The sequence below is a fragment of the Balaenoptera musculus genome, chromosome 14, assembly GCF_009873245.2.
Source record: "Balaenoptera musculus isolate JJ_BM4_2016_0621 chromosome 14, mBalMus1.pri.v3, whole genome shotgun sequence".
NCBI lineage: Eukaryota > Metazoa > Chordata > Mammalia > Artiodactyla > Balaenopteridae > Balaenoptera > Balaenoptera musculus.
This window is the reverse complement of record NC_045798.1, coordinates 35255964-35279152: the sequence shown is the minus strand read 5'-3', so window position 1 is coordinate 35279152 and position 23189 is coordinate 35255964. Positions and strand designations below refer to the sequence as shown.

Here is a 23189-nt window from a genome sequence, read left to right as displayed (position 1 = left end):
TGTGGGATCTTCCTGGACCAGGGATCGAACCTGTGTCCCCTGCATTGGCAGGCGGATTCTTAACCACTGCACCAGCAGGGAAGCCCATACCTCAGAGTGTTTTTGTTCAAGTAAATAACATTTGTTATTTACAGCACTTTCACGTTTTTTGTATGCTCTCCATTAGACTGTACACTTGGGGAGCACGATTTAGGCATTATTCACCATTGACTAGCTGGCAAAATCTGGCCCAGTGTTTTTCTCACTGCATATGAGCTGAGTTAATAGTATGGTGCTTAGTTTTAAAAATTGTGATATAAATTAAAATTCAGAGCTCCTAAACATTATTACAAAAAAATACCTTTTTTTTTTTGTCCTCCCAGAGGAAGCCCTGGAGCCACCTCCTGCTCGCCTGGTGGCCCCTGAAAGCTGCAGGGTCAGGCCCTCCAGGAGTCCTAGGTTCAACCCTCCGTTGGTCTGGGCAGCCTAACCCTCTCCCACATTCTCTGAGACCATCAGTGGGAGTCACCAAGAAACTTTAGCTGAATATTTCGGATGCAACATTAAGTCACCTTTACTGAGTCTTCATCCCTAGTTCTGGGTACCAGTTCTTAGAACTGGGCTTGTGTCTTACAACCAAGATGCAATATTCACCTAGGACCCAGTTGGGGTAAATAGATCGTATCTCATTTCCCGTGCCTGGGTCCCTGTCTTGATTACCTGCTTAATACATTTATGATTTGACACTGCCTTGGTTTTGCCAATGATGTCTACCCTGTCCTTCTATCCTTCAAACATCTTTACAACCGAAGCCTCATCCAACAACTCCTTAATGACTAATTTGTTGGTGCCAACTGACTGCTAATGAATTTCCAAGGACTCCCCTGATGTGCTTTATCCATCTGCCAAGGACCCCTCCCCTGCTGGTAGACTGTTGGTACCAGGAGCCCCCTGTGACCAAACCAGGCAGCATTTAGACCTGACCTCCTGCCAGACCCATCAGCATCATTCCGGGGGATGTCAACCTCCTCAGGTCATGCCCTCTTGTTTTCCACCAACCCTCGTACAGTTCACAGATGCAGCCACAGGGCTCACCTGGCTGATGGTGCTCATGGCTCGCATGTAGCTCTCATTCCTGGAGCGGAACTTTGGTGATGTGAGCAGGCCCGCAGGGTCAAGGCTGTCTAGGCTTCGGTTGATGGAGACCTCACTGACCGCCCTCAAGTAACTGTGACTCCGGATCTGGAGTTTGGGGGAGTGCTCATTGGAAATCCTGGAAGAGAACAACGAAGAGTGTGTGTTTAGTCCTGTTCTAATACGCAGGCAGTAATAAGACAGGGTAGGATGGTGATTGATGTGGCACCCTACACACGGGGGCAAATACTAGAGATGCCCTCCCGTGGTTGCTAAACTCCCCTGTGGGGTCTAGGAAAGAAAACGTTTGATGGGAAATCATTGAGATCTGATGACATCAGAGAGCAATTATAATTTTTTCAGCCCAGGAAATAATTTCCTCAATCATATTTTCCTAGGCAGCCTGGGGAGGAGAGTAGAGCTGCTACTGCCCTGCCCTGGACTTCTGCCCTGTGTAATTTGCAAGCTTTTCCTTTGTACCCAATTCTTTTCTGTGCCATCTTTTTGTTTTTGGACTTTCTAGTAACAACAAGTGGTTATATATCTATAACTATATCAATCTTTCTATCATCTATTTATCTCTCTATCTAATCTTGATCTCATTTAGTTGAGATTTAACTTAGTGAACAAAACTTAAATTTTAGACATTAAAAATGTGTGCATCTCTAAATCTTGATATCCAAAGACAAGTCTTTACATACTTTATACTCTTCAGATTTTTTCCAAGATGCATTTTTTATTTTATTTTATTTTTTATGAACACATATTTCTTTATTAAGTCAATATCTTTTGCAAAATGAAAAAAGCCTTAGCATACAATATCTTTATACTTAAGGTAATAAATCTGTTTATTAAATGTATTCATATTTGATATATTAAATTCAGAACTATTCAACTGTATTAATAAATTTCCCAATATACTTAATTAATTAATTAATTAATTTATTTTTGCTATTTGACATTAGTCTTTTTTAAAAAAATTTTTATTGGAGTGTAGTTGATTTACAATGTTGTGTCCCAGATGCATTTTAAAATTATAAAAGTAGAAATTGCTCCTTGCAAAAAGCCAAGATATCCATAGGTGCTCAAAGCAGAAAGTGGGTCTCCACTCCCCTTCTTCCTGCTCTAGAATTCCACTCCCCTGAAAGAACTACCCAGAGCAGCTCAGTGTACGTCCTTCCTTACCCTTTCTATACACGTACAAACAATTATTTTTTTAGTAATTTAAAAAAATTTTTACTGAAATATAGTTGATTTACAATGTTGTGTTAGTTTCAGGTGTACAGCAAAGTGATTCAGTTATACATATATATCTATTCTTTTTCACATTCTTTTCCATTATATGTTATTACAAGATATTGAATACAGTTCCCTGTGCTATACAGTAGGTCCTTGTTGTTTATCTATTTTATGTATAGTAGTTTGTATGTTTTAATCCCAAACTCCTAATTAATCCCCCTCCCCCTCTTTCCCCTTTGGTAACCACAAGTTTGTTTTCTATGTTTGTGTTTATTACTAATTTTTAAAGTTTGTTTTCACGTGGGATTCAGGGCGATTTTTCTTTCATTATTAAATTAAAATTTTTTTTGCTGTAACATTGCTTACAATTAAAAATTAAAGTTGATAAGGAGACAGATGTAGACCCAATATAGCTGCTATTATTTATCATTATTCTGGAGATCCTAGCTAATGAAATTAGAAAAAAAAAAAGAAATACGAATATAAATAGTGTGAAGAAAAGGTGAACTTTGAGTATTTACAGATTATACAATTAATTAGTTGGAAGGTAAAAGAAAATCAACTGAAAAACTATGAGAACTAATAAGAGTGATCCCCCAAATAGTTACATACAGGGTAAAAATAGAGAAATTAATAATTTTTCTATATACTTCCACCACCAAGTAGAAATTTTACTTTAAAAATCCCATTCAAAATGGCAAAACATTATAAAATAAGTAGAAATTACAAAAAAGAAATGCACCAGAAATTTTTGAAAAAAGTGATAAAACTTTATGGAGGGCAGGGTGGCGCAGTGGTTAAGAATCTGCCTGCCAGACATAGAGAATGGACTTGAGGACACGGGGAGCGGGAAGGGTAAACTGGGACGAAGTGAGAGAGTGGCATGGACATATATACACTACCAAATGTAAAATAGATAGCTAGTGGGAAGCAGCTGCATAGCACAGGGAGATCAGCTCGGTGCTTTGTCACCACCTAGAGGGGTGGGATAGGGAGGGTGGGAGGGAGACGCAAGAAGGAGGGGATATGGGGATATATATATACATATAGCTGATTCACTTTGTTATACAGCAGAAACTAACACGTCATTGTAAAGCAATTATACTCCAATAAAGATGTTTAAAAAGGAAAAAAAAAAAAAGAATCCACCTGCCAATGCAGGGGACACAGGTTTGAGCCCTGGTCCAGGAAGATCCACATGCAGCGGAGAACTAAGCCCGTGCGCCACAACTACTGAGCCTGCGAGCCTAGAGCCCGTGCTCTGCAACAAGAGAAGCCACCGCAATGAGAAGCCAGTGCACCGCAAGGAAGAGTAGCCCCCGCTCACCGCACCTACAGAAAGCCTGAGCGCAGCAACGAAGACCCAACGCAGGCAAAAAAAAAAAAAAAAAAATTTTATGGAGGGCAATAAACAAGTCCTAATAAAAGAGGAAAACAAATTTCCTGCAGGGAAAACTCAATATTGTAAAAAAAAGTTAAAATTTCCCTAAATTAATCTATAAATTTTATGCTAAAAGCTGAGAATTTGATTAACAGCCACTTTTTGCAACTACGCTGAAGGAGGGGACAAATTAGAACAGATCTAGAATTTAACATCAAAAGGAAATCTCTTATGTATTTTACTACCATAAAAGAGAAACTGATTGTTCTAGCAGTGTTCCCTTTGGATCCTGTGCCATTATGGAGATTCCCCATGGACCACTTTATAAATGCCCATGCCAAAAATTCCAGCCAAAAAACAAATAAACTGAAGAATAAATTTTCCCTTTGAGATTTCTTCTAGGAAAAGAGAGACTTAGCTAGAAGCATTTATAACCTGAAGTTCACTTTCACATAGAACTTGAGAGGTGACAAATGTGTTTCTTTGGCTATTTTGTAACCTGACCCAGAGCAATGATATTGCCAACATAAATAATGCTGCTCTTCCAAGCGGTTATCAGGGCAGCATTGGGGGTGGCTGTTTTGTAAATGATCTCCATTCAAAAGAAGAAGTGAAAACCCCATGTTCTGAGAAATGAGTGTCTATCTGCTGGCTGAGATGGAGAAATGAAGCATCATTGAAATAATCATTCACCCTGGCTGCTTGTTATGAAATAAACCATAATTCCCAAATTCCAAACTGAAAAATCATTCAGAAGAGATTGAATAGTTCTACTTTGGTGAGTCATTTCTGATAAAACAATGCATTCTTTAATGATACACTGAATATAAGGAAATGAACTCTTTTATCTTGTCCACTTAGAGAGCAGAGCCCACAGCTGTCAACATAAAGGGTACAGTATGTACATGTGCTCCTGATGCTGAAACACTCATGAAAGAAATTCCAAAAAAGAATGCAGTGATTATTTTCACCTCAAGAGGAAGTTGATTTGCTAGGAAGGAAAGGAGTGTGCCTATTCAGAAATACTAGCTCTCGTGTAAGATTAATTATTTATCAATGTTAGCCTACTCAAATGACATCCATCATTTTTCACTTTCTCCCCAGATTGCTTATGCTAAGTTAACCTCTCATGGCTTATCCCAACTGAACTGAGATTTTGGCCTGGTTGAGCCCCATTCATTATCATGTCCTTTAACTGCACCCAAAGGTGGGACGACGCCCTTAGGTGGCTGTGGATCAGCTAGACAAACACACTTGGCTAGTGTATCAGTAAGAGTGCCACTGCAAAAAGAGAAAATGCAATAATACTTGGAACACAACATTTAAACAAAATTTTTATTTTATTGAAGTATAGTTTTTTTTAATGTTTTAAAATATTTTAATTTTATTGGAGTATAGTTGATTTACCACAATGGAAAAGAATAGTGATAATAACCTATATGAAGTATAGTTGATTTACAATGTTATGTTAATTTCTGCTGTACAGCAAAGTGATTCAGTTCTCTCTCTCTCTCTATATATATATATATAAATGTGTGTGTATATATATATACACACACACACACACACATATATATATACACATTCTTTTTCATTATGGTTTATCACAGGATGTTGAATATAGTTCCCTGCACTATACAGTAGGACCTTGTTGTTTATCCATTCTCTATATAATAGTTTGCCTCTGCTAATCCCAAACTTCGAATCCAACTACCAACCGTCTCCTCTACCAACCCTCTCCCTTGGGGACCACAAGTCTGTTTTCTCTGTCCGGAACACAACATTTTAAATCAATGTCCCCAAAGAGAAAATGATTAACCCTGTAATGTGTCACTAAAATTATAATTCCACAAGATGAATAAGCTCTGGGGAACTAATGTACAGCATGGTAACTAGAGTGAATAATACTGTGTCATGTACTTGAAATTTGCTAGGAGAGTAGAACTTAAGCATTCTCACCACACACACACAAAAGGTGAGGTGATGGAGGTAATAATTAACCTGATTGTGGTAATCATTTCAAAAAACATGCAGTCAAACTATCACATTGTACACTTTAAGTATATACCATTTTGTCAGTTATAATATATACACGTTATAATATATACAAATATATACAAGTTTGTCAGAATAGATAATAAAGCTGAAAAAATATAACTTCAGATGGTTTGAATTTTTTTTCCTCCAGAGAAGGAAATGCTTCATGACTCTGTGAGTCTAATGGGAGAATTTCTGGAGGTGATGGACTATCTTACTGATTGATCTGTATCCTAATTTCTGTTTGTTTTTTTTTTTTTTCTCCCACTTTGCCTTGACTCCGACTTATAAAAGCATTGAAATGTCAGGTTATTCGATAGGACTCAGAGGAAACATTTTATTGACTCTGGGGTTAATCCAATTGCTCTGTTTTGAAGATGAGAGTATTTTGTCCTTGGTCATGACTCTGTTATCAATTCACTCTCACAAGCATTCATGGCTTCAACTGAGAGGCTTTGATTCCTTTGGCCTCAGTGTGGAAAATGGTACTTAGTGGGTGACACCGCTCAGTTACTAGTTTTGGGGAATCTAATGCAGGGTGTTCTTTTGGTCAACCTGCTTTGGTAAAACCGAGCCCAGCTTTCTTCTCAGCAACTTCATGTATGATGCCTTTATAGTCCTTCTGAACGTATAACTTGCATTCAAGTTGTTCACTTTGGCAGCTCTGAACTCTTGAGTTATTTCTACTTTATAATAATAGCTGACATTTATTACCATTTACAAACCACTTAGTTATTATTAATACCAACCTGCAGATAAGGAAACCATGGTTTCGAGAAGTTATGTCGTGTTCAAGGTAATTGAGACGGAACCTTGGTCTTTCCTTGACTTCCATCTCCTATTTCTTGGGGAATCTTGCCGGCACTCACATGGGAGTTCCTATTCCTCTCCCTTGTCCTCAATGTTCTTATTCCCTAAGATTTTACAGTTCTTTATATTCTCATTTTTTCTACATTCTCTCCTTGGACAACCTCATCTGCTCAGTCGCTTCTACTACTAACTTTATCCTGACAACTCACAGATCTATTTGTAGCTCATAACTCTTAAACTTCAAAACTAAACTTCCAATTAACTGTGCACTTCTACCCAGGTGTTCCACAGGTATCAAATACTCATCACAACCCCCAAATGAACATGTTACCTTTTCCCTCAAATTTGCTCCTTTTTACTTATTCCACATTGAGATGAATGGCATTGAAATCTATCCTGTCAACCAAACCAAATATCCAGGTGTTTATCCTGTTTCCCTCTTAACTGTCCAAATCCAGTTGATGATCAAATTTTCTCAGTTTTACTTCCTGGATACACTTACAATTCCTTTCCTCCACGTCTTCCTCTCCCTTCTTGCTTCATACTTCCTTAGTTCAGCCTTCATCTTGATCCTCCCAAACCAGGCTCCCTATAGCCGGTCTTGTCCCCTCCAGTGCATCTCTCTTCTCCTGCTAGTGATTAGGACACTCTCTTGCCTAAAAGTCCTCTGTGAATCCTCTTCGTCGGTGGGAGAAAGTCTAAACTCTGTACTTACTTTTCTAGTATCACCTTTTGCTACTTCCTCACATGTACCATGCATACACTTTCATGCTTCTTTATCTCTGCACATGCTGTTTTTTTGTTTTTGTTTTTTGCTTGGAATACACTTCTTCCTCCACTTTCTACCCACAGAACTCTTACTTCAACTCATTTATCAGGTCACTAGGTGTTAGAGCACCTATTGCCGGGAGAATCTAGAATCATGATTCCAGATCACTGAGTCTAATGGGATTCTAGTCAGTTCTCTTTAGAACGCCTCCTTTGTTCTCCCTGACTAAATAAACTACTTCTCCATCTGTACTCCTGTAGTGTCTTTTATATTTCTCTGCCACACACTTTTCCCATTGTTGTAGTTTTTTGTTTATATGTCTGTGTACTCCTTAGATTTTTGAGTTCTTAGAAGGTGGAGTCAGTATTTCATTCATTTTGTTATGCAGTGGTACACTAGCCCTTACATTTTTAAAATGACTAATTATGACTAACACCTACTTGAGTGCTTCCTTTATGCCAGGCACTGCACATGAATCACCCCATGAAATAGATGAATGAATACATAAATGAATGAGAGGGGAACTCAGTTGATCACTACTCTAGACCTGAAATAGTTTCCAAAATTTCAAAATTCTCTTACTTATAGGTAAAGACCCTATAAAGGATTTTAAAAAGCTTTACTGCGATAAAATTCATACACCATAAAATTCACCCTTTTAACATGTACAGTTCAGTGGTTTTTAGTATATTCACAGAGTTGTGCAACCGTAACCACTAATTTTAGAATGTTTTCATTCCCCCTCCCTGTCCACATTCCTGTACCCATTACTATTCTCTCTCTATTCCTCCTTACTACTAACCCTTGGAAACCACTAATCTACCTCTTGTCTCTATGTCTTTGTCTGTTTAGGACATTTGATACATATGGAATCATATAATCTGTGGCTTTTTCCCACTGGCTTCTTTCACTTATCATGATGTTTTCAAGGTTCATCCATGTTGTAGCATGTATCAGTACTTCATGCCTTTTTTTTTTAAATAAATTTATTTATTTATTTATTTATTTTTGGCTGTGTTGGGTCTTCGTTACTGTGCACAAGCTTTCTTTAGTTGTGGTGAGTGGGGGCTACTCTTCGTTGCTGTGCGAGGGCTTCTCATTGTGGCTTCTCGTTGTGGAGCACAGGCTCTAGGCACGCAGGCTTCCGTAGTTGTGGCACATGGGCTCAGTAGTTGTGGCTTGCGGGCTCTAGAGCTCAGGCTCAGTAGTTGTAGCACACGGGCTTAGTTGCTCCGCGGCATGTGGGATCTTCCCAGGCCAGGGCTCGAACCCATGTCCCTTGCATTAGCAGGCAGATTCTTAACCACTGCACCACCAGGGAAGCCCAGTACTTCATTCCTTTTTATGGCTGAATAATATTTCATGGCATGGATTTATACCTTAATTTGTTTGTCCATTCATCAGTTGACAGACACTTGGTTTGTTTCCACTTTTTGGCTTTTATGAATTATGCCGATATGAGCAATCATGTTCAAATTTTTGTGTTGGCATAGGTTTTTTCAATTCTCATGACTGTAAAGGTTTATAGGAAAATATTATTCACGATAACAGAGCAAGAAACTTCACATATGAGGTGGGACTTCTGGAATGACAGAGGAAGGACCTCAGTGAGTCCTAGTCTACACAAAAGCAATTGCAGAACTACTGGCAACATCAACCATTACAGAACTCTGGAAATTGAACTCAGAGAACAAACTGAAAATTATTTATGCAAGAAAAAGTACTGAATGTAGATACCCCCATTCCCATGCTCCTCAGCTCCTTGGCATAGCAGCCACAAACCACGGAAGCCTCAAAACCAACACAGGGGATGCACCTCATGGAGCTCGGTTGAAAGCATTATCTTCAGTGCATGGTGATGTTTTGACTGGTCTCTCACCTCCCTGGAAAAGCCCCATCCCCAGAGTGTTGATACTATTTGATCTGACTGGGAGCTCAATTCTGTGGAAAAACCCTTATCCCAGGTTGTTACCAAAAACTGTAGTAATTGGCTGAAATTGCTAACATCATAGCTGCCTGAGGTTATAATTTCAGTTGGAGCAAAACAAGAGCCTGGCCCAAAATTTAAAAGAAAGACCTGGAAAATTTGATGGCTATGGGGGATATTTAAAAGTTTTGATGTGCTGCTTAAGAACCTAGAAGGCTTCATGTATGCACAAGGCTGTGCACATGCCCAGAAAAGACCTAAGAAAAGAAAGGACTTTGGTCACTCACCTGTGGCTGACCTTGAAACCCTGCATAAGCAGGAATTGAAAGCTAAGGCTGATTTGTAAACTTCCTGAAATTTGAAAGTGTGCCTTCATAGGCAGATGCCATTGGCAAAAGGTGGAACTCTTATTGGTTTAAAGTATTTAGAAAATATTCTGACCAATCACTGGCTAATCACTAAACTATGATGACCCCAGGGTGAACCCAAGGAAGCCAGGTTTAAAAATAAAAGCAAGAATTTAATAAAAGGAAGCAGAGAAGTCAGTAGATATATGTTATAGGGAATCCAGAATCTAAAGAGCTAGTCCAGGAAAGTTGCTAAAGAATAATCAGTAGCAAGGTAGAACAAACAAACAAAATGAATAAAATAAACTGGGGTGGGAGGGAGAGAAAGGATGGAGGGGGAAATTTGTAGATTAAGAAACTCAAAATATATATCAAATTCAGGAAGTGGGAAACATGAAGTATAGTATTAAGGGAAGGATACTTTGGACGATAAAACCATAAACAAAGACAAGGTAATGATTACCATAAAAGTCCGGATAGTGGCTACTTTTTAGGAGAGGGAGACACTTGATCTGGATGGTAGTTTCAAGGGTATTTGCCTTATGATAATTCATCTGCCTTATGATAATTCATTAAGTCATGTATTTTATGTGATTTTTGTATATGTGTTTTATTTTTCAATATAAAGATTTAAATAAAAAGGAATTGGGGAATATCTGGTTCAAGAGTTGCTATAATATCTAAAATGTACGATTTTCCACAAAAAATAATGCGACCTGCAAACAAATGAGAAATTATGGATCAAATACAGAGAAAAAGCAGCTAATAAAATATGTCCTTGAAGGGAGCCAGATGTTGGACTTAATAGACAAAGACCTTAAATCAGTTATGAATATTTTCAAAGAACTAAAGGCACTATGTGTAAAGATTTAAAGGAAAGCATGACAACTATGTATCACCAAATTGAGACTATCAATAAAGAGACAGATATAACAAAAAAAGAATCACATAAATTTTGGAGTTGAAAATAACGATTATTTTCTGAAATGAAATAAATAAGTAATAAATTCTCATTCCCAGTGATAACTACTTAATAATAACTGAAATGAAAAATTTACTCAAGAGACTCACAGCAAGCCCCTCGAAGAAGAATCAAACCTGAAGAGAGATTATGCAGCCTGAGAAACAGGAAAAGAATGAAGAAAAATAAACAGTTTCAAAGACTTGTGGGACACCATCAATCACATCAACATACATGTAACTGGAGTTCCAGAAGAAGAGGTAGAAAATATATTTGAAGAATTAGTGGTCAAAAACTTCCCAAATTTGATGAAAACACTAATCTACATACCTAAGAAGCTTAAAACACTTAAAATACTATAAACTCAATGAGATCCACACCTAACCATATCCTTGTCATAGCGTCAGAAGGCAAAGACAATGAGGAAATCTTGAAAGCAGAAAGAAATGACTCACCACTTACAAGGAATCATCAATAAGATTAAAAGCTGACTTCTCATCATAAACTATGGACGCTAGAAGGCATTCAGATGAAATATTCAAAGTGCTGAAAGATAAAGATTGTCAACAAAGAAATCTATATACAGAAAAACCATCGTTCAAGAAAGAAGTTAAGACATTCCCAGAAAAACAGACTGAGAGATTCATTGCTAGCCACATAGAGTCCTTTTTTCAAACTTCTTTTGCAACACCTTGTTGTTCCCTAAACATTTCATTTTCCTTCTATTTCTTAGAATTGTAAATTCATAAAGCAATCCATTTTACCATCTGATTAGCCCTATCAGAAGAGCACAGCTTAGACACAGGGGCAACTTTTATAGTTTAAGATACAAACTGAAGGAACAAACTCCTATAGGTCCCTTGCTATATTCTTTGTTGTTCTTCTTCCATAAATGTTTGACATGGGGGATGAACGTTAGCCTTATTTCTGGGAGATATGGCATTGTCAAGTGTTCTGGACCTTGCTATCTCTTAGAAGTCCAGGGTGCAGTAAAAGGGAGATGAGGAAATAATCTTGGGGATTTCTCTTTGCTCCATTAGCTTCGCTCTGTAGAAAAAACCCCGATAAGGGTTGGGATTGTTGATTTGTTCTACTGGGAAGATTATCAAAGAGCCACAGGCTAAGTCTCTGCAAAGCCATCTGCTATAAGCTGGGATAATTCATTTCAGTTATAAAGTGGGTCTTGTGCAAAATAAAGGTGCAGCTCTTTTCACAATAATTCATCAGCCACGGAAATTTTCAACATAAAATGCAGTTCTTCCAGTGTGCCAAATATGTTTATCTATCACATTTAGACTCTTCTGACACTTGGAATTCAAACATTCTTTCCCCTAGATTCTCTAGACTGTGCCACGTTAGATTTAAAACAATATGAATCAAATGCCAACTATTTGTAATGCTTGTGCTAGAGGCTATGGAGGACACAAGATTCCTGCCTTTGATAACGTCAGTCTCCAGACAGAGACAAATGTGCAGAACTTCAAGAGAATCTGTGCTGTGCTTATAATAGATGTTCAAGAAGAGGGTAGGAAACGGAGACTCTTTTGGAGTGGAGGCATTAGGAAGAGCTTTGGAGAGAAGTCGGCTTGGAGTTAGACTCTGGTAGATTGTCACTAGGTAAAAGTGAGCCAGACAGAAGGCATTCCAGACCCAGGGAGCAAAGACTTGGAGGCACAGGGCGCAGGACAGTGCTCGGAATGGCTGATACCCAGGATGCTGGGGTGAACAGGGCCGAGACTGCTCTCGTCAGAGGCTTATTGAAGTCATAATCGCCTGCTGGCCAGTCTCCCCCCTAAAACTATGGGTTCCTGAAGCCAGCAACCACATCTGGGGTCATGGGATTATATGGCATCCATCACTGCATTCCCAAAGCCCAGCACAGTGACCGGCATATATTAGACCTCCTTAAATATTTGTCAAATAAGTGTGAGAGGAGAGGGGTGATGGGGTCTGAAGCCCCCCCAAGGCATTATGACAAGACCCCCAGTAAGATCCTGATGAGAACCTGAAGAGAATCAGGGCACCATGGAAGGTGAAGGCCCGAGGGGGTGTGTAGGTCCCTCAGGGATGACCTGTGGAGTTCCGTTCCTGGGTGACGCCTCTCACCACGATATATAGACTATAGTCAGGCCCAAGGGAATTTGTTTCTCTCTTTGGTAGCAGTAAGGAAAGAACCTTTCTTAATACTCAGATGTGCCCAGCAGAGTTTTATTGATGGCTGGCTGAGGATACAGCACTTAGTACGCAAAGAATTGTTTCCAAAGATCCCCATGAAGGAATTTGGGGGCTACAGCATGCTTTTAGCATCCAAGGAGGTCCGCGCGAGTACACACACTGCGTATCCACGTGGGCAGATCCCACCTAGAAATGAACAACAGCTGCAGCTTAGTAGTGGGGCTTCTCTGTCTTTGTTCTGCTCCAAGGTAACCAGTTTTACAAAAGCACTTCTTACGTATTACCTCAAAATAATTCCTGCAAGTCTCTTCCTTTTAGTTGGCTTAGGACCAAAATGATCACAAAATCAATTAAAATAACTCAGAGAGACATGAGATTTGTTGTGGAGGAGTAGTTGCCCTTAGTACAAGCAGTTTCACAGCAGGGAGCTTGCGCTGCTGAACTTGGCTCTGTGTGCTATGAACTTGGCTTCACATCTCAGTTGGCTCCGTGGTACTGGGCAAGCCACACTTATTTCTTGTTTAAAGTAGAGATAGCAATACCCACCTTATAGAGCTTGGAGAATTTACTGCATAATAAGCATCTCTCTCTCTCTTATTGTGGCAAATACACATAACATAAAAGCCACCATTCCAACCATTTTTTTTTTTTAAACATCTTTATTGAAGTATAATTGCCCCACAATAGTGTGTTAGCTTCTGCTTTACAACAAAGTGAATCAGCTATACATATACAATATGTTCCCATTTCTCCTCCCTCTTGCATCTCCCTCCCTCCCACCCTCCCCATCCCACCCCTCCAGGCGGTCACAGAGCACCGAGCTGATCTCCCTGTGCTATGCGGCCGCTTCCCACTAGCTATCCATTTTACATTTGGTAGTGTATATATGTCCATGACACTCTCTTACCCTGTCACATCTCACCCCACCCCCTCCCCATATCCTCAAGTCCATTCTCTAGTAGGTCTGTGTCTTTATTCCCTTCTTGCCACTAGGTTCTTCATGGCCTTTTTTTTTTCTTTCCTTAGATTCCGTATATATGTGTTAGCATACTGTATTTGTTTTTCTCTTTCTGACTTACTTCACTCTGTATGACAGACTCTAACTCCATCCACCTCATTACAAATACCTCCATTTCATTTCTTTTTATGGCTGAGTAATATTCCATTGTATATATGTGCCACATCTTCTTTATCCATTCATCTGTCGATGGACATTTAGGTTGCTTCCAGGTCCTGGCTATTGTAAATAGAGCTGCAATGAACATTGTGGTACATGACACTTTTTGACCTATGGTTTTCTCAGGGTATATGCCCAGTAGTGGGATTGCTGGGTCGTATGGTAGTTCTATTTGTAGTTTTTTAAGGAACCTCCATACTGTTCTCCATAGTGGCTGTATCAATTTACATTCCCACCAACAGTGCAAGAGTGTTCCCTTTCCTCCACACCCTCTCCAGCATTTATTGTTTCTAGATTTTTTGATGATGGCCATTCTGACCGGTGTGAGATGGTTTCTCATTGTAGTACAATGAGATATCATCCAACCATTTTTAAGTGGCATTAAGAACATTCACAGTGTTGTGCCGTTATCACCATCCTCCAACCACAAAACTTTTTCATCATCCCAAACTGAAACTCTGTACCCATTCGACACTAACTCCCCACCCTTCCTTCCCTGGCAATGACCACTTTACTTTCTGTCTCTATGAGTCTGATGGCTCTAAGTACCTCACATAAGTAGAATCAGACAGTGTTTTGTCTGGTTTGTTTTGCTTAGCATAATGTCTTCAAGGTTCATCCATGTTGCAGCATGGGTCAGAATTTCCTTGTTTTAATGTTATTTAATAATATTCCATCATATATATATATATATGCCGCATTTTGTTTATCCATTCGTCCATCAACAGATACTTGGATTGCTTCCACCTGTTAGCTGTTGTGAATAACACTGCTATAATCCTAAGTGTACAAATAGCTGTTTGAGTCCCCGCTTTCAATTCTTTTGAGTATATGCTCCAAAGTAGAAATCTCACTTTATCAGAAGTATTTAACCTCTTCTATTTCATTTATTAGCAATTAAGCTACCAACAAATTTGGGGACCAACATAATGAAAACAAACTGTCACTTTTTTCCCCTGAAAAGACACTCTGTTGATCATTTATGGTAAGTTTCTGGGACACAAATAATATAGTAGTATTTCAGGAACTAACTATTATTGCTATGGCTGAAAACAGAAAAATGATACTTCTATTATTTGGTGGAAAGTATAGTAACAAATCTGAGTATAATTTTACTGCTCTAGTGATTGCAAAACAGTAATGTAATTAAAACTTGGTACAGTATTATTGAGAATAAATGCTATTGCCATGATTAACACATCCTGGAAAACGATTCTATAAGCAGTTAGAGATTGCAGAAAGACCGTTGACAGGAGTGTCAGTTTATGAACTGGTTAAGGAAAGAAAGAATGTCATCACTAAGGAAGATGGGATGACAATTCAAATGTACTAGTTAGTAAAGAGCCCACAGTGATAATTCTTAGGAGGGGTATAAATGCTGCTTTGAGCTGAAGGCAGAGTGTTTCTTTCAATTTAAAAAGTGTCAGGGCAGAACAGATGTACTTACACAGATGTAAGTTGACATTGACACATTGGAGCCGTTAAAGCCTGTGTGAAAGTACTTTGATAGATTTTTCATAAAGTGCTTCATATTCTGACTTAACTTTAGGAAGACAAAAAAGCAACTAAAGACAGAGTCTTAAATAATTCTTTTAATGTTGATTTTCTTCTACTCCTCATTGTCAAATGCTCTGTGTCTACACTCACTACGGGCATATCAAAAGATCTCAAAGAAGACATGTCTTCCGTGTTAACAGTCTTCAATTGATTAGAACACAGCTGTCGTGCCCCAGCTAAGCCTCCTGGTGACACACCCCCTTTATCTGGTTCTCTTAGGTCAAGATTTGTAGGATCTCTGTTAACTTGATGACTCGTCCCTAAGGTTGGTCCAATTTGTTACTTTCTCTTTGACAACAGAGCATCTAGAACCAAACTCAGCTTTTCAAATATAGACTGACAAGTGTGGAATACAGAATGGCTATTACTGTCTGTTCTGTAGAAAATCATCTTGGGGTGCAGTCTGAGAAAGCTTTGGATTGTTCGGCATATAGTCACGCTGTTAGCTTCTGGTAAGCTCCCTTTGGGCAACTTTTAGATCTTCACCTCAAAAGATGTTAAGTCATTACGATTTTTGACCCTTTTGTTCCTGTGAAATTGAAACCAAAGGCTAATCCTGTCATCCCCATACAATATACACAATATATCAGCTATTCTTGCCAGTTGTGTCACCAGCAAATGTGATAACAGAAGCAAACATAACAAAACCCCAAATCCGTGAGTGCTACAAGGCTCTGTGCTTTACCTATAATATCTTATTTAGTTAGCACACCAATATTATGAATCATTATAACAGTTATGAAGCATTATTATTCCTATTTTATAGATGAGGAAACTGAGGCTGATGAGTTTGTAAACTTAGAATTGGAAGCTCGATCTATCTAATTTCTGTAGTCTTAACTACCTTGTGCCTTCCCCATAAGCATGCCATGTATTTTCTTACCTAATCACCTGTAAAATTATTGACTAGTACTGGGCAAATCCATGATCTTTTGAGTTGGCTCAGTCCATTAACAATACAGTCTTTCCTGTTAGGCTCTTTATCATATACCTCTATTTCCCAGCCCATGCTTCTCTGATTTCAATTTTTGCCTGCAAGCCTATCGGGATCTACTCTTTAAATGTTTTAAATGCTATTCTAAATGCAGTTACATTCCTCTGACATGTCTCAACCATTTCAGAGAGGAAAATATAGACAGTCCTATATATTCCTTTTTAGTAAATCTATGCTGGCTCCCTATTTTCTAAATCATCACAGACCAGCTGTTTAAAAATTCATTCTGAAATCTCCCCAAGGATTTACGTTAGATTAACTATTTTCAATTTTTAGAATCCTCTCTTTGGAAAAACTGAGATAATATTTACATTTTTCTTGGCACTTTTCCCATGGTTCCTAAAATATTACCAATAATGATTCTACAATTATATCTTGAGTTCCTTTCGATGGAAACTAAATTTTCAGGGCTTTAGGCGTCTTCTTATTTGTGGCAGTTACCTGGTTTTGGTTCTAAGTTGGGCTTAGGTAGTTGGCCATATTCTTTATTTGAGGAAGGGACACCTTTTTCTAATTTGTGCAAAAGTACTACATAGGCTAGCAGCAGCCTTGAATGTCTAGGAGTCATGTTTACATTAGGTTACAAGATAATTCCCCAATATGTAATAGTTTATTCTACTTGGATGGGGTATTCCACTTGCAGAGATGCAAGGCTGGTTCAAAATTTGAAAATCAATCAATGTAATACCATATTAATAGGCTAAAGAAGAAAAATTAAATGATCTTATCGATTGATGAAGAAAATGCATTTGACAAAATTTAACAACTCATTTTTTTTTAACATCTTTATTGGAGTATAATTGCTTTACAATGGTGTGTTAGTTTCTGTTTTATAACAAAGTGAATCAGTTATACATATACATATGTTCCCATATCCCCTCCCTCTTGCATCTCCCTCCCTCCCACCCTCCCTATCCCACCCCTCTAGGTGGTCACAAAGCACCGAGCTGATCTCCCTGTGCTATGCAGTTGCTTCCCACTAGCTATCCACTTTACATTTGGTAGTGTATATATGTCCATGCCACTCTCTCACTTCGTCACAGCTTACCCCAACCCCTCCCCATATCCTCAAGTCCGTTCTCTAGTAGGTCTGTGTCTTTATTCCCGTCTTGCCCCTAGGTTCCTCATGACTTTTTTTTTTTTTCCTTAGATTCCATATATATGTGTTAGCATACTGTATTTGTTTTTCTCTTTCTGACTTACTTCACTCTGTATGACAGACTCTAACTCCATCCACCTCACTACAAATAACTCAATTTCATTTCTTTTTATGGCTGAGTAATATTCCATTGTATATAGGTGCCACATCTTCTTTATCCATTCATCCGATGATGGACACTTAGGTTGCTTCCATGTCCTGGCTATTGTAAATAGAGCTGCAATGAACATTTTGGTACATGACTCTTTTTGAATTGTGGTTTTCTCAGGGTATATGCCCAGTAGTGGGATTGCTGGGTCATATGGTAGTTCTATTTTTAGTTTTTTAAGGAACCTCCATACTGTTCTCCATAGTGGCTGTATCAATTTACATTCCCACCAACAGTGCAAGAGGGTTCCCTTTTCTCCACACCCTCTCCAGCATTTATTGTTTGTAGATTTTTTGATGATGGCCATTCTGACCGGTGTGAGATGATATCTCATTGTAGTTTTGATTTGCATTTCTCTAATGATTAATGATGTTGAGCATTCTTTCATGTGTTGGCAATCTGTATATCTTCTTTGGAGAAATGTCTATTTAGGTCTTCTGCCCATTTTTGGATTGGGTTGTTTGTTTTTTTGATATTGAGCTACATGAGCTGCTTGTAAATTTTGGAAATTAATCCTTTGTCAGTTGCTTCATTTGCAAGTATTTTCTCCCATTCTGAGGGTTGTCTTTTGGTCTTGTTTACGGTTTCCTTTGCTGTGCAAAAGCTTTTAAGTTTCATTAGGTCCCATTTGTTTATTTTTGTTTTTATTTCCATTTCTCTAGGAGCTGGGTCAAAAAGGATCTTGCTGTGATTTATGTCATAGAGTGTTCTGTCTATGTTTTCCTCTAAGAGTTTGATAGTGTCTGGCCTTACATTTAGGTCTTTAATCCATTTTGAGTTTATTTTTGTGTATGGTGTTAGGGAGTGTTCTAATTTCATACTGGTACATGTACCTGTCCAGTTTTCCCAGCACCACTTATTGAAGAGGCTCTCTTTTCTCCACTGTATATGCTTGCCTCCTTTATCAAAGATAAGGTGACCATATGTGCGTGGGTTTATCTCTGGGCTTTCTCTCCTGTTCCATTGATCTATATTTCTGTTTTTGTGCCAGTACCATACTGTCTTGACAACTCATTCTTAATAAAAGCTCTCAGAAAAATAGAAATAGAAGGGAACTTCCTCAATTTGTTAAAGATTATCTACAAAAAACCTACAGCTAACAACAAGGCAAGGACGTCGATTCTCACCACTCTTATTCAACATTGTGCTAGAAGTCCTAGCTAGTGCAATAAGGAAACAAAAAGCATACAGATTGGGAAGGAAGAAATAAAACTGTCCCTATTTGTAGGTGACACGGTTGCCAACATAGAAAATTCCAAGGAATCTGCAAAAAATTCCTGAACTAGCAATTCAGCAAAGTCATGGGATATAAGATTATACAAAAATCAACTGTATTTCTGTATACCAGCATGAAGACATGGACACTGAAATTAGATATGCAACACCATTTATAATCACTTAAAGGGACTTCCCTGGTGGTGCAGTGGTTAAGAACCCACCTGCCAATGCAGGGGACACGGGTTCGAGCCCTGGTCTGGGAAGATCCCACGTGCCGCAGAGCAACTAAGCCCATGCGCCACAACTACCGAGCCTGTGCTCTACAGTGTGCGAGCCACAACTACTAAGCCCGTGAGCTGCAACTACTGAAGCCTGCGTGCCTAGAGTCTGTGCTCTGCAACAAGAGAAGCTGCCGCATTGAGGAGCCCACGCACCGCAACAAAGAGTAGCCCCCGCTCGCCGCAACTAGAGAAAAGGCCCACGTGCAGCAACGAAGACCCAACCCAGCCAAAAATTAATAAATAAATAAATAATTTTTAAAAAAATAAACAAGTGTTGCCTCCTTTAAAAAAATCACTTAAAAAAAATAAAAAAATAACAAAAAAAAAGAAATAACAAAAAATCACTTAAAAAATACTTAGTTGTAATCTAATTACATGTTATAAACAAAACATATGCAGGACTTGTATACTGAAAAGTATGCAACACTGATGAAAGAAATCAAAGAAGAGCTAGATAAATGGAGATGCATACCATGTTTATGAGTTGGAATACACAACATAGTAAAAGTGTCAATTTTCCCCAAATTGATACGCAAGTTTAACGCATTTCCTATCAAAATCACATTTTTTTTTTAAAGGAACTCCTTTATTTATTTATTTATTTATTTATTTTTGGCTGTGTTGGGTCTTAGTTTCTGTGCGAGGGCTTTCTCTAGTTGCGGCAAGTGGGGGCCACTCTTCATCGCGGTGCGTGGGCCTCTCACTATCGCGGCCTTTCTTGTTGCGGAGCACAGGCTCCAGACACGCAGGGTCAGTAGTTGTGGCTCATGGGCCTAGTTACTCCGCGGCATGTGGGATCTTCCCAGACCAGGGCTCGAACCCGTGTCCCCTGCTTTGGCAGGCAGATTCTCAACCACTGCACCACCAGGGAAGCCCAAAATCACATATTTTTATAGAAGTAGACTATTCTAAAATTTACATGGAAAGTCAAAGTAACTAGAATAGCTAAAATAATTTTGAAAAATAAAGTGGGAGGATTCACTCTACTCAATTTAAAGACTTACTATATAGTTATAGTAATCAAAGCTGTGTGGTGGTGTGGGATCTTTAGTTGCTGCAAGTGGGATCTTTTTAGTTGTGGCGTGTGGACTTCTTGGTTGTGGCAGGCAGACTCTTGGTTGCAGCATGCATACAGGATCTAGTTCCCTGACCGGGGATCGAGCCCGGGCCCCCTGCATTGGCAGTGTGGAGTCTCAACCAATGGACCACCAGGGAAGTCCAGAGAGGAGAGCTTTAGAAAGGGCAGTGGTCAAGCAGGGCTGGGACTAGGGTGTGAGGCGAGTGACTCACTTGCTTCAGGTATGATATTTTTCCTTTTTTTTTTTGCCGCGTGGCTTGTGGGATCTTAGTTCCCTGAACTGGGATTGAACCCGGGCCCTTGGCAGTGAAAATGAGGAGTCCTAGCCACTGGACCGTCAGGGAATTCCCTCAGGTACGAAATTTAAGGGGGCATCAAAATCTCAGTAACTAAATAATATTTCCTGCATTATTAAAAAAAGAAAAAATAATACAAAAATACACGATGAATAAAATATCAAAGTTTTAAATAAAGCTAGGATCTGACTCTGCCTCACCCACGTCACCCTTTGGTCGAGTGGAAAATGTTGTCAAGTTAGTGACAACATTTTGGTGAGGTTAGTGTTATGAGTTATGGGGACGAAGCCAGATTGTAGATCCTGATGTTTTTCAAAGCACCACTTGTGGACCACTGGCATCAGAGTCAACCCAGGGCTCTTTTGAAAACTAAAGAGTCCTGACATTCAGATGGCCAAGAGGCACATGAAAAGATGCTCAGCATCACTAATTATTAGAGAAATGCAAATCAAAACTACAGTGAGGTATCACCTCACACTGGTCAGAATGGCCATCATCAAAAATCTACAAACAATAAATGCTGGAGAGGGTGTGGAGAAAAGGGAACCCTTTTGCACTGTTGGTGGGAATCTAAATTGATACAGCCACTGTGGAGAACAGTATGGAGGTTCCTTAAAAAACTAAAAATAGAACTACCATATGACCCAGCAATCCCACTACTGGGCATATACCCTGAGAAAACCATAATTCAAAAGGACACATGTACCCCAATGTTCATTGCAGCTCTATTTACAATAGCCAGGACATGGAAACAACCTAAATGTCCAATGATAGATGAATGGATAAAGAAGATGTGGTACATATATACAGTGGAATATTACTCAGCCATAAAAAGGAACAAGATTGGGTCATTTGTAGAGATGTGGATGGACCTAGAGTCTGTCATACAGAGTGAAGTAAGTCAGAAAGAGAAAAACAAATACCATATATTAATGCATATATGTGGAATTTAGAAAAATGGTACAGATGAACCTATTTGTAAGGCAGGAAGAGAGACGTAGGTATAGAGAACGGACATGAGGACACAGAGGGGGGAGGGGAGGGTGGGACGAATTGGGAGATTAGGTTTGACATAAATACATTACCATGTGTAAAACAGATAGCTAGGGCTTCCCTGGTGGCACAATGGTTAAGAATCCGCCTGCCCATGCATAGGACATAGGTTCGAGCCCTGATCCGGGAAGATCCCACATGCTGCGGAGCAACTAAGCCTGTGCGCCACAGTTACTGAGCCTGCACTCTAGAGCCTACGAGCCACAACTACCGAGCCTGCATGCCACAACTACTGAGCCTGCGTGCCTAGAGCCCGTGCTCCGCAGCAGGAGAAGCCACTGCAAGGAGAAGTCTGTGCGCCGCAATGAAGAGTAGCCCCACTTGCCGCAACTAGAGAAAGCCCATGCGCAGCAATGAAGACCCAATGCAGCCAAAACAAAACAAACAAACAAGAAACCCAGATAGCTAGTGGGAACATGCTGTACAGCACAGGGAGCTCAGCTCAGTGCTCTGTGATGACCGAGATGGGTGGGATTTGGGGGGTGTGGGAGGGAGGTCCAAGAGGGAGGGGATATATGCATACATATAGCTGATTCACTTCATTGTGCAGCAGAAACTAACACAGCATTGTAAAGCAATTTTATTCCAATAAAAAAACCAATAAAATAAATAAATTAATAAAAAAAAGAAAAGAAAAAAAAATCTGCTATAATTACTCCTGATTTAAACTTATGCTACCACTTCCTGAATAAATACTTATTTTTGTTTAAAAAAAAAAAAAAGCTATGTGGTATTAGTGGGGGGATAGACACACAGATCAATGGAACAGAATGGAGAATCTAGAGCTAAACCCACATGAATATGCTCAACTGATTATTGACAAAAGTGCAAATGCAATTCATGGAGAAAAGATGGCTTTTTCATAAATGGTATTGGAATAAACATCCATACACAAACAAAATGAACTTTAAGTCTTACACCTTGTACAAGAATAAACTAAAAATGGATCGTGGACTTCAATGTAAAATAGACTCAGAAAAAACATGAAAGAAAATCTTTGGGCTTCTAAACTAGGTTCTTAGATTTGACACGAAGAATGATCTGTAAAAGGGAAACTTGATAAATTTGACTTCATCAAAAGCTTTTCCTCTGTGAAAGACTATTAAGAAGGTGAAAAAAACAAGCTAGACACTGGAGAAGATATCTGAATATCACACATGTGACAAAGAACTAGTAGCTTCTATAAACAAAGCACCTTTAAAACCCAACCCCCACCCCAAAAATCCAATTCGAAAATGGCCAAAAGATGGGAAGAGACGTTTCACAAATAAGCACATGAAAAAATATTCAACATCATTAGCCACTGGGGAAACGCAAATGAAATCCACAATGAGATACCATTACACATCTATCTGAATGGCTAAACGGAAAAAATAATGACCATAAATGTTGATGAGGATTTAGAGAAACAGAATCACTCATGGATTGCTGGTGGGAATGTAAAATGGTGCAGCCACTCTAAAAAATAA

The 23189-nt window shown here is 39.0% G+C and overlaps 1 protein-coding gene across 7 annotated transcripts in view; it reads right to left on the bottom strand.

Moving 5' to 3' along the window:
• The window catches only part of DLGAP1 (DLG associated protein 1), an 869846-nt gene that overhangs the window by 179826 nt on the left and 666831 nt on the right, over positions 1 to 23189 (bottom strand). For all 7 annotated transcript variants that reach the window (XM_036822899.1, XM_036822900.1, XM_036822903.1 and 4 more), the window contains one exon: positions 1075 to 1252. In XM_036822899.1, coding sequence (XP_036678794.1) covers positions 1075 to 1252 — 178 coding nt within the window. The remainder of the gene's footprint in view (positions 1 to 1074; positions 1253 to 23189) is intronic.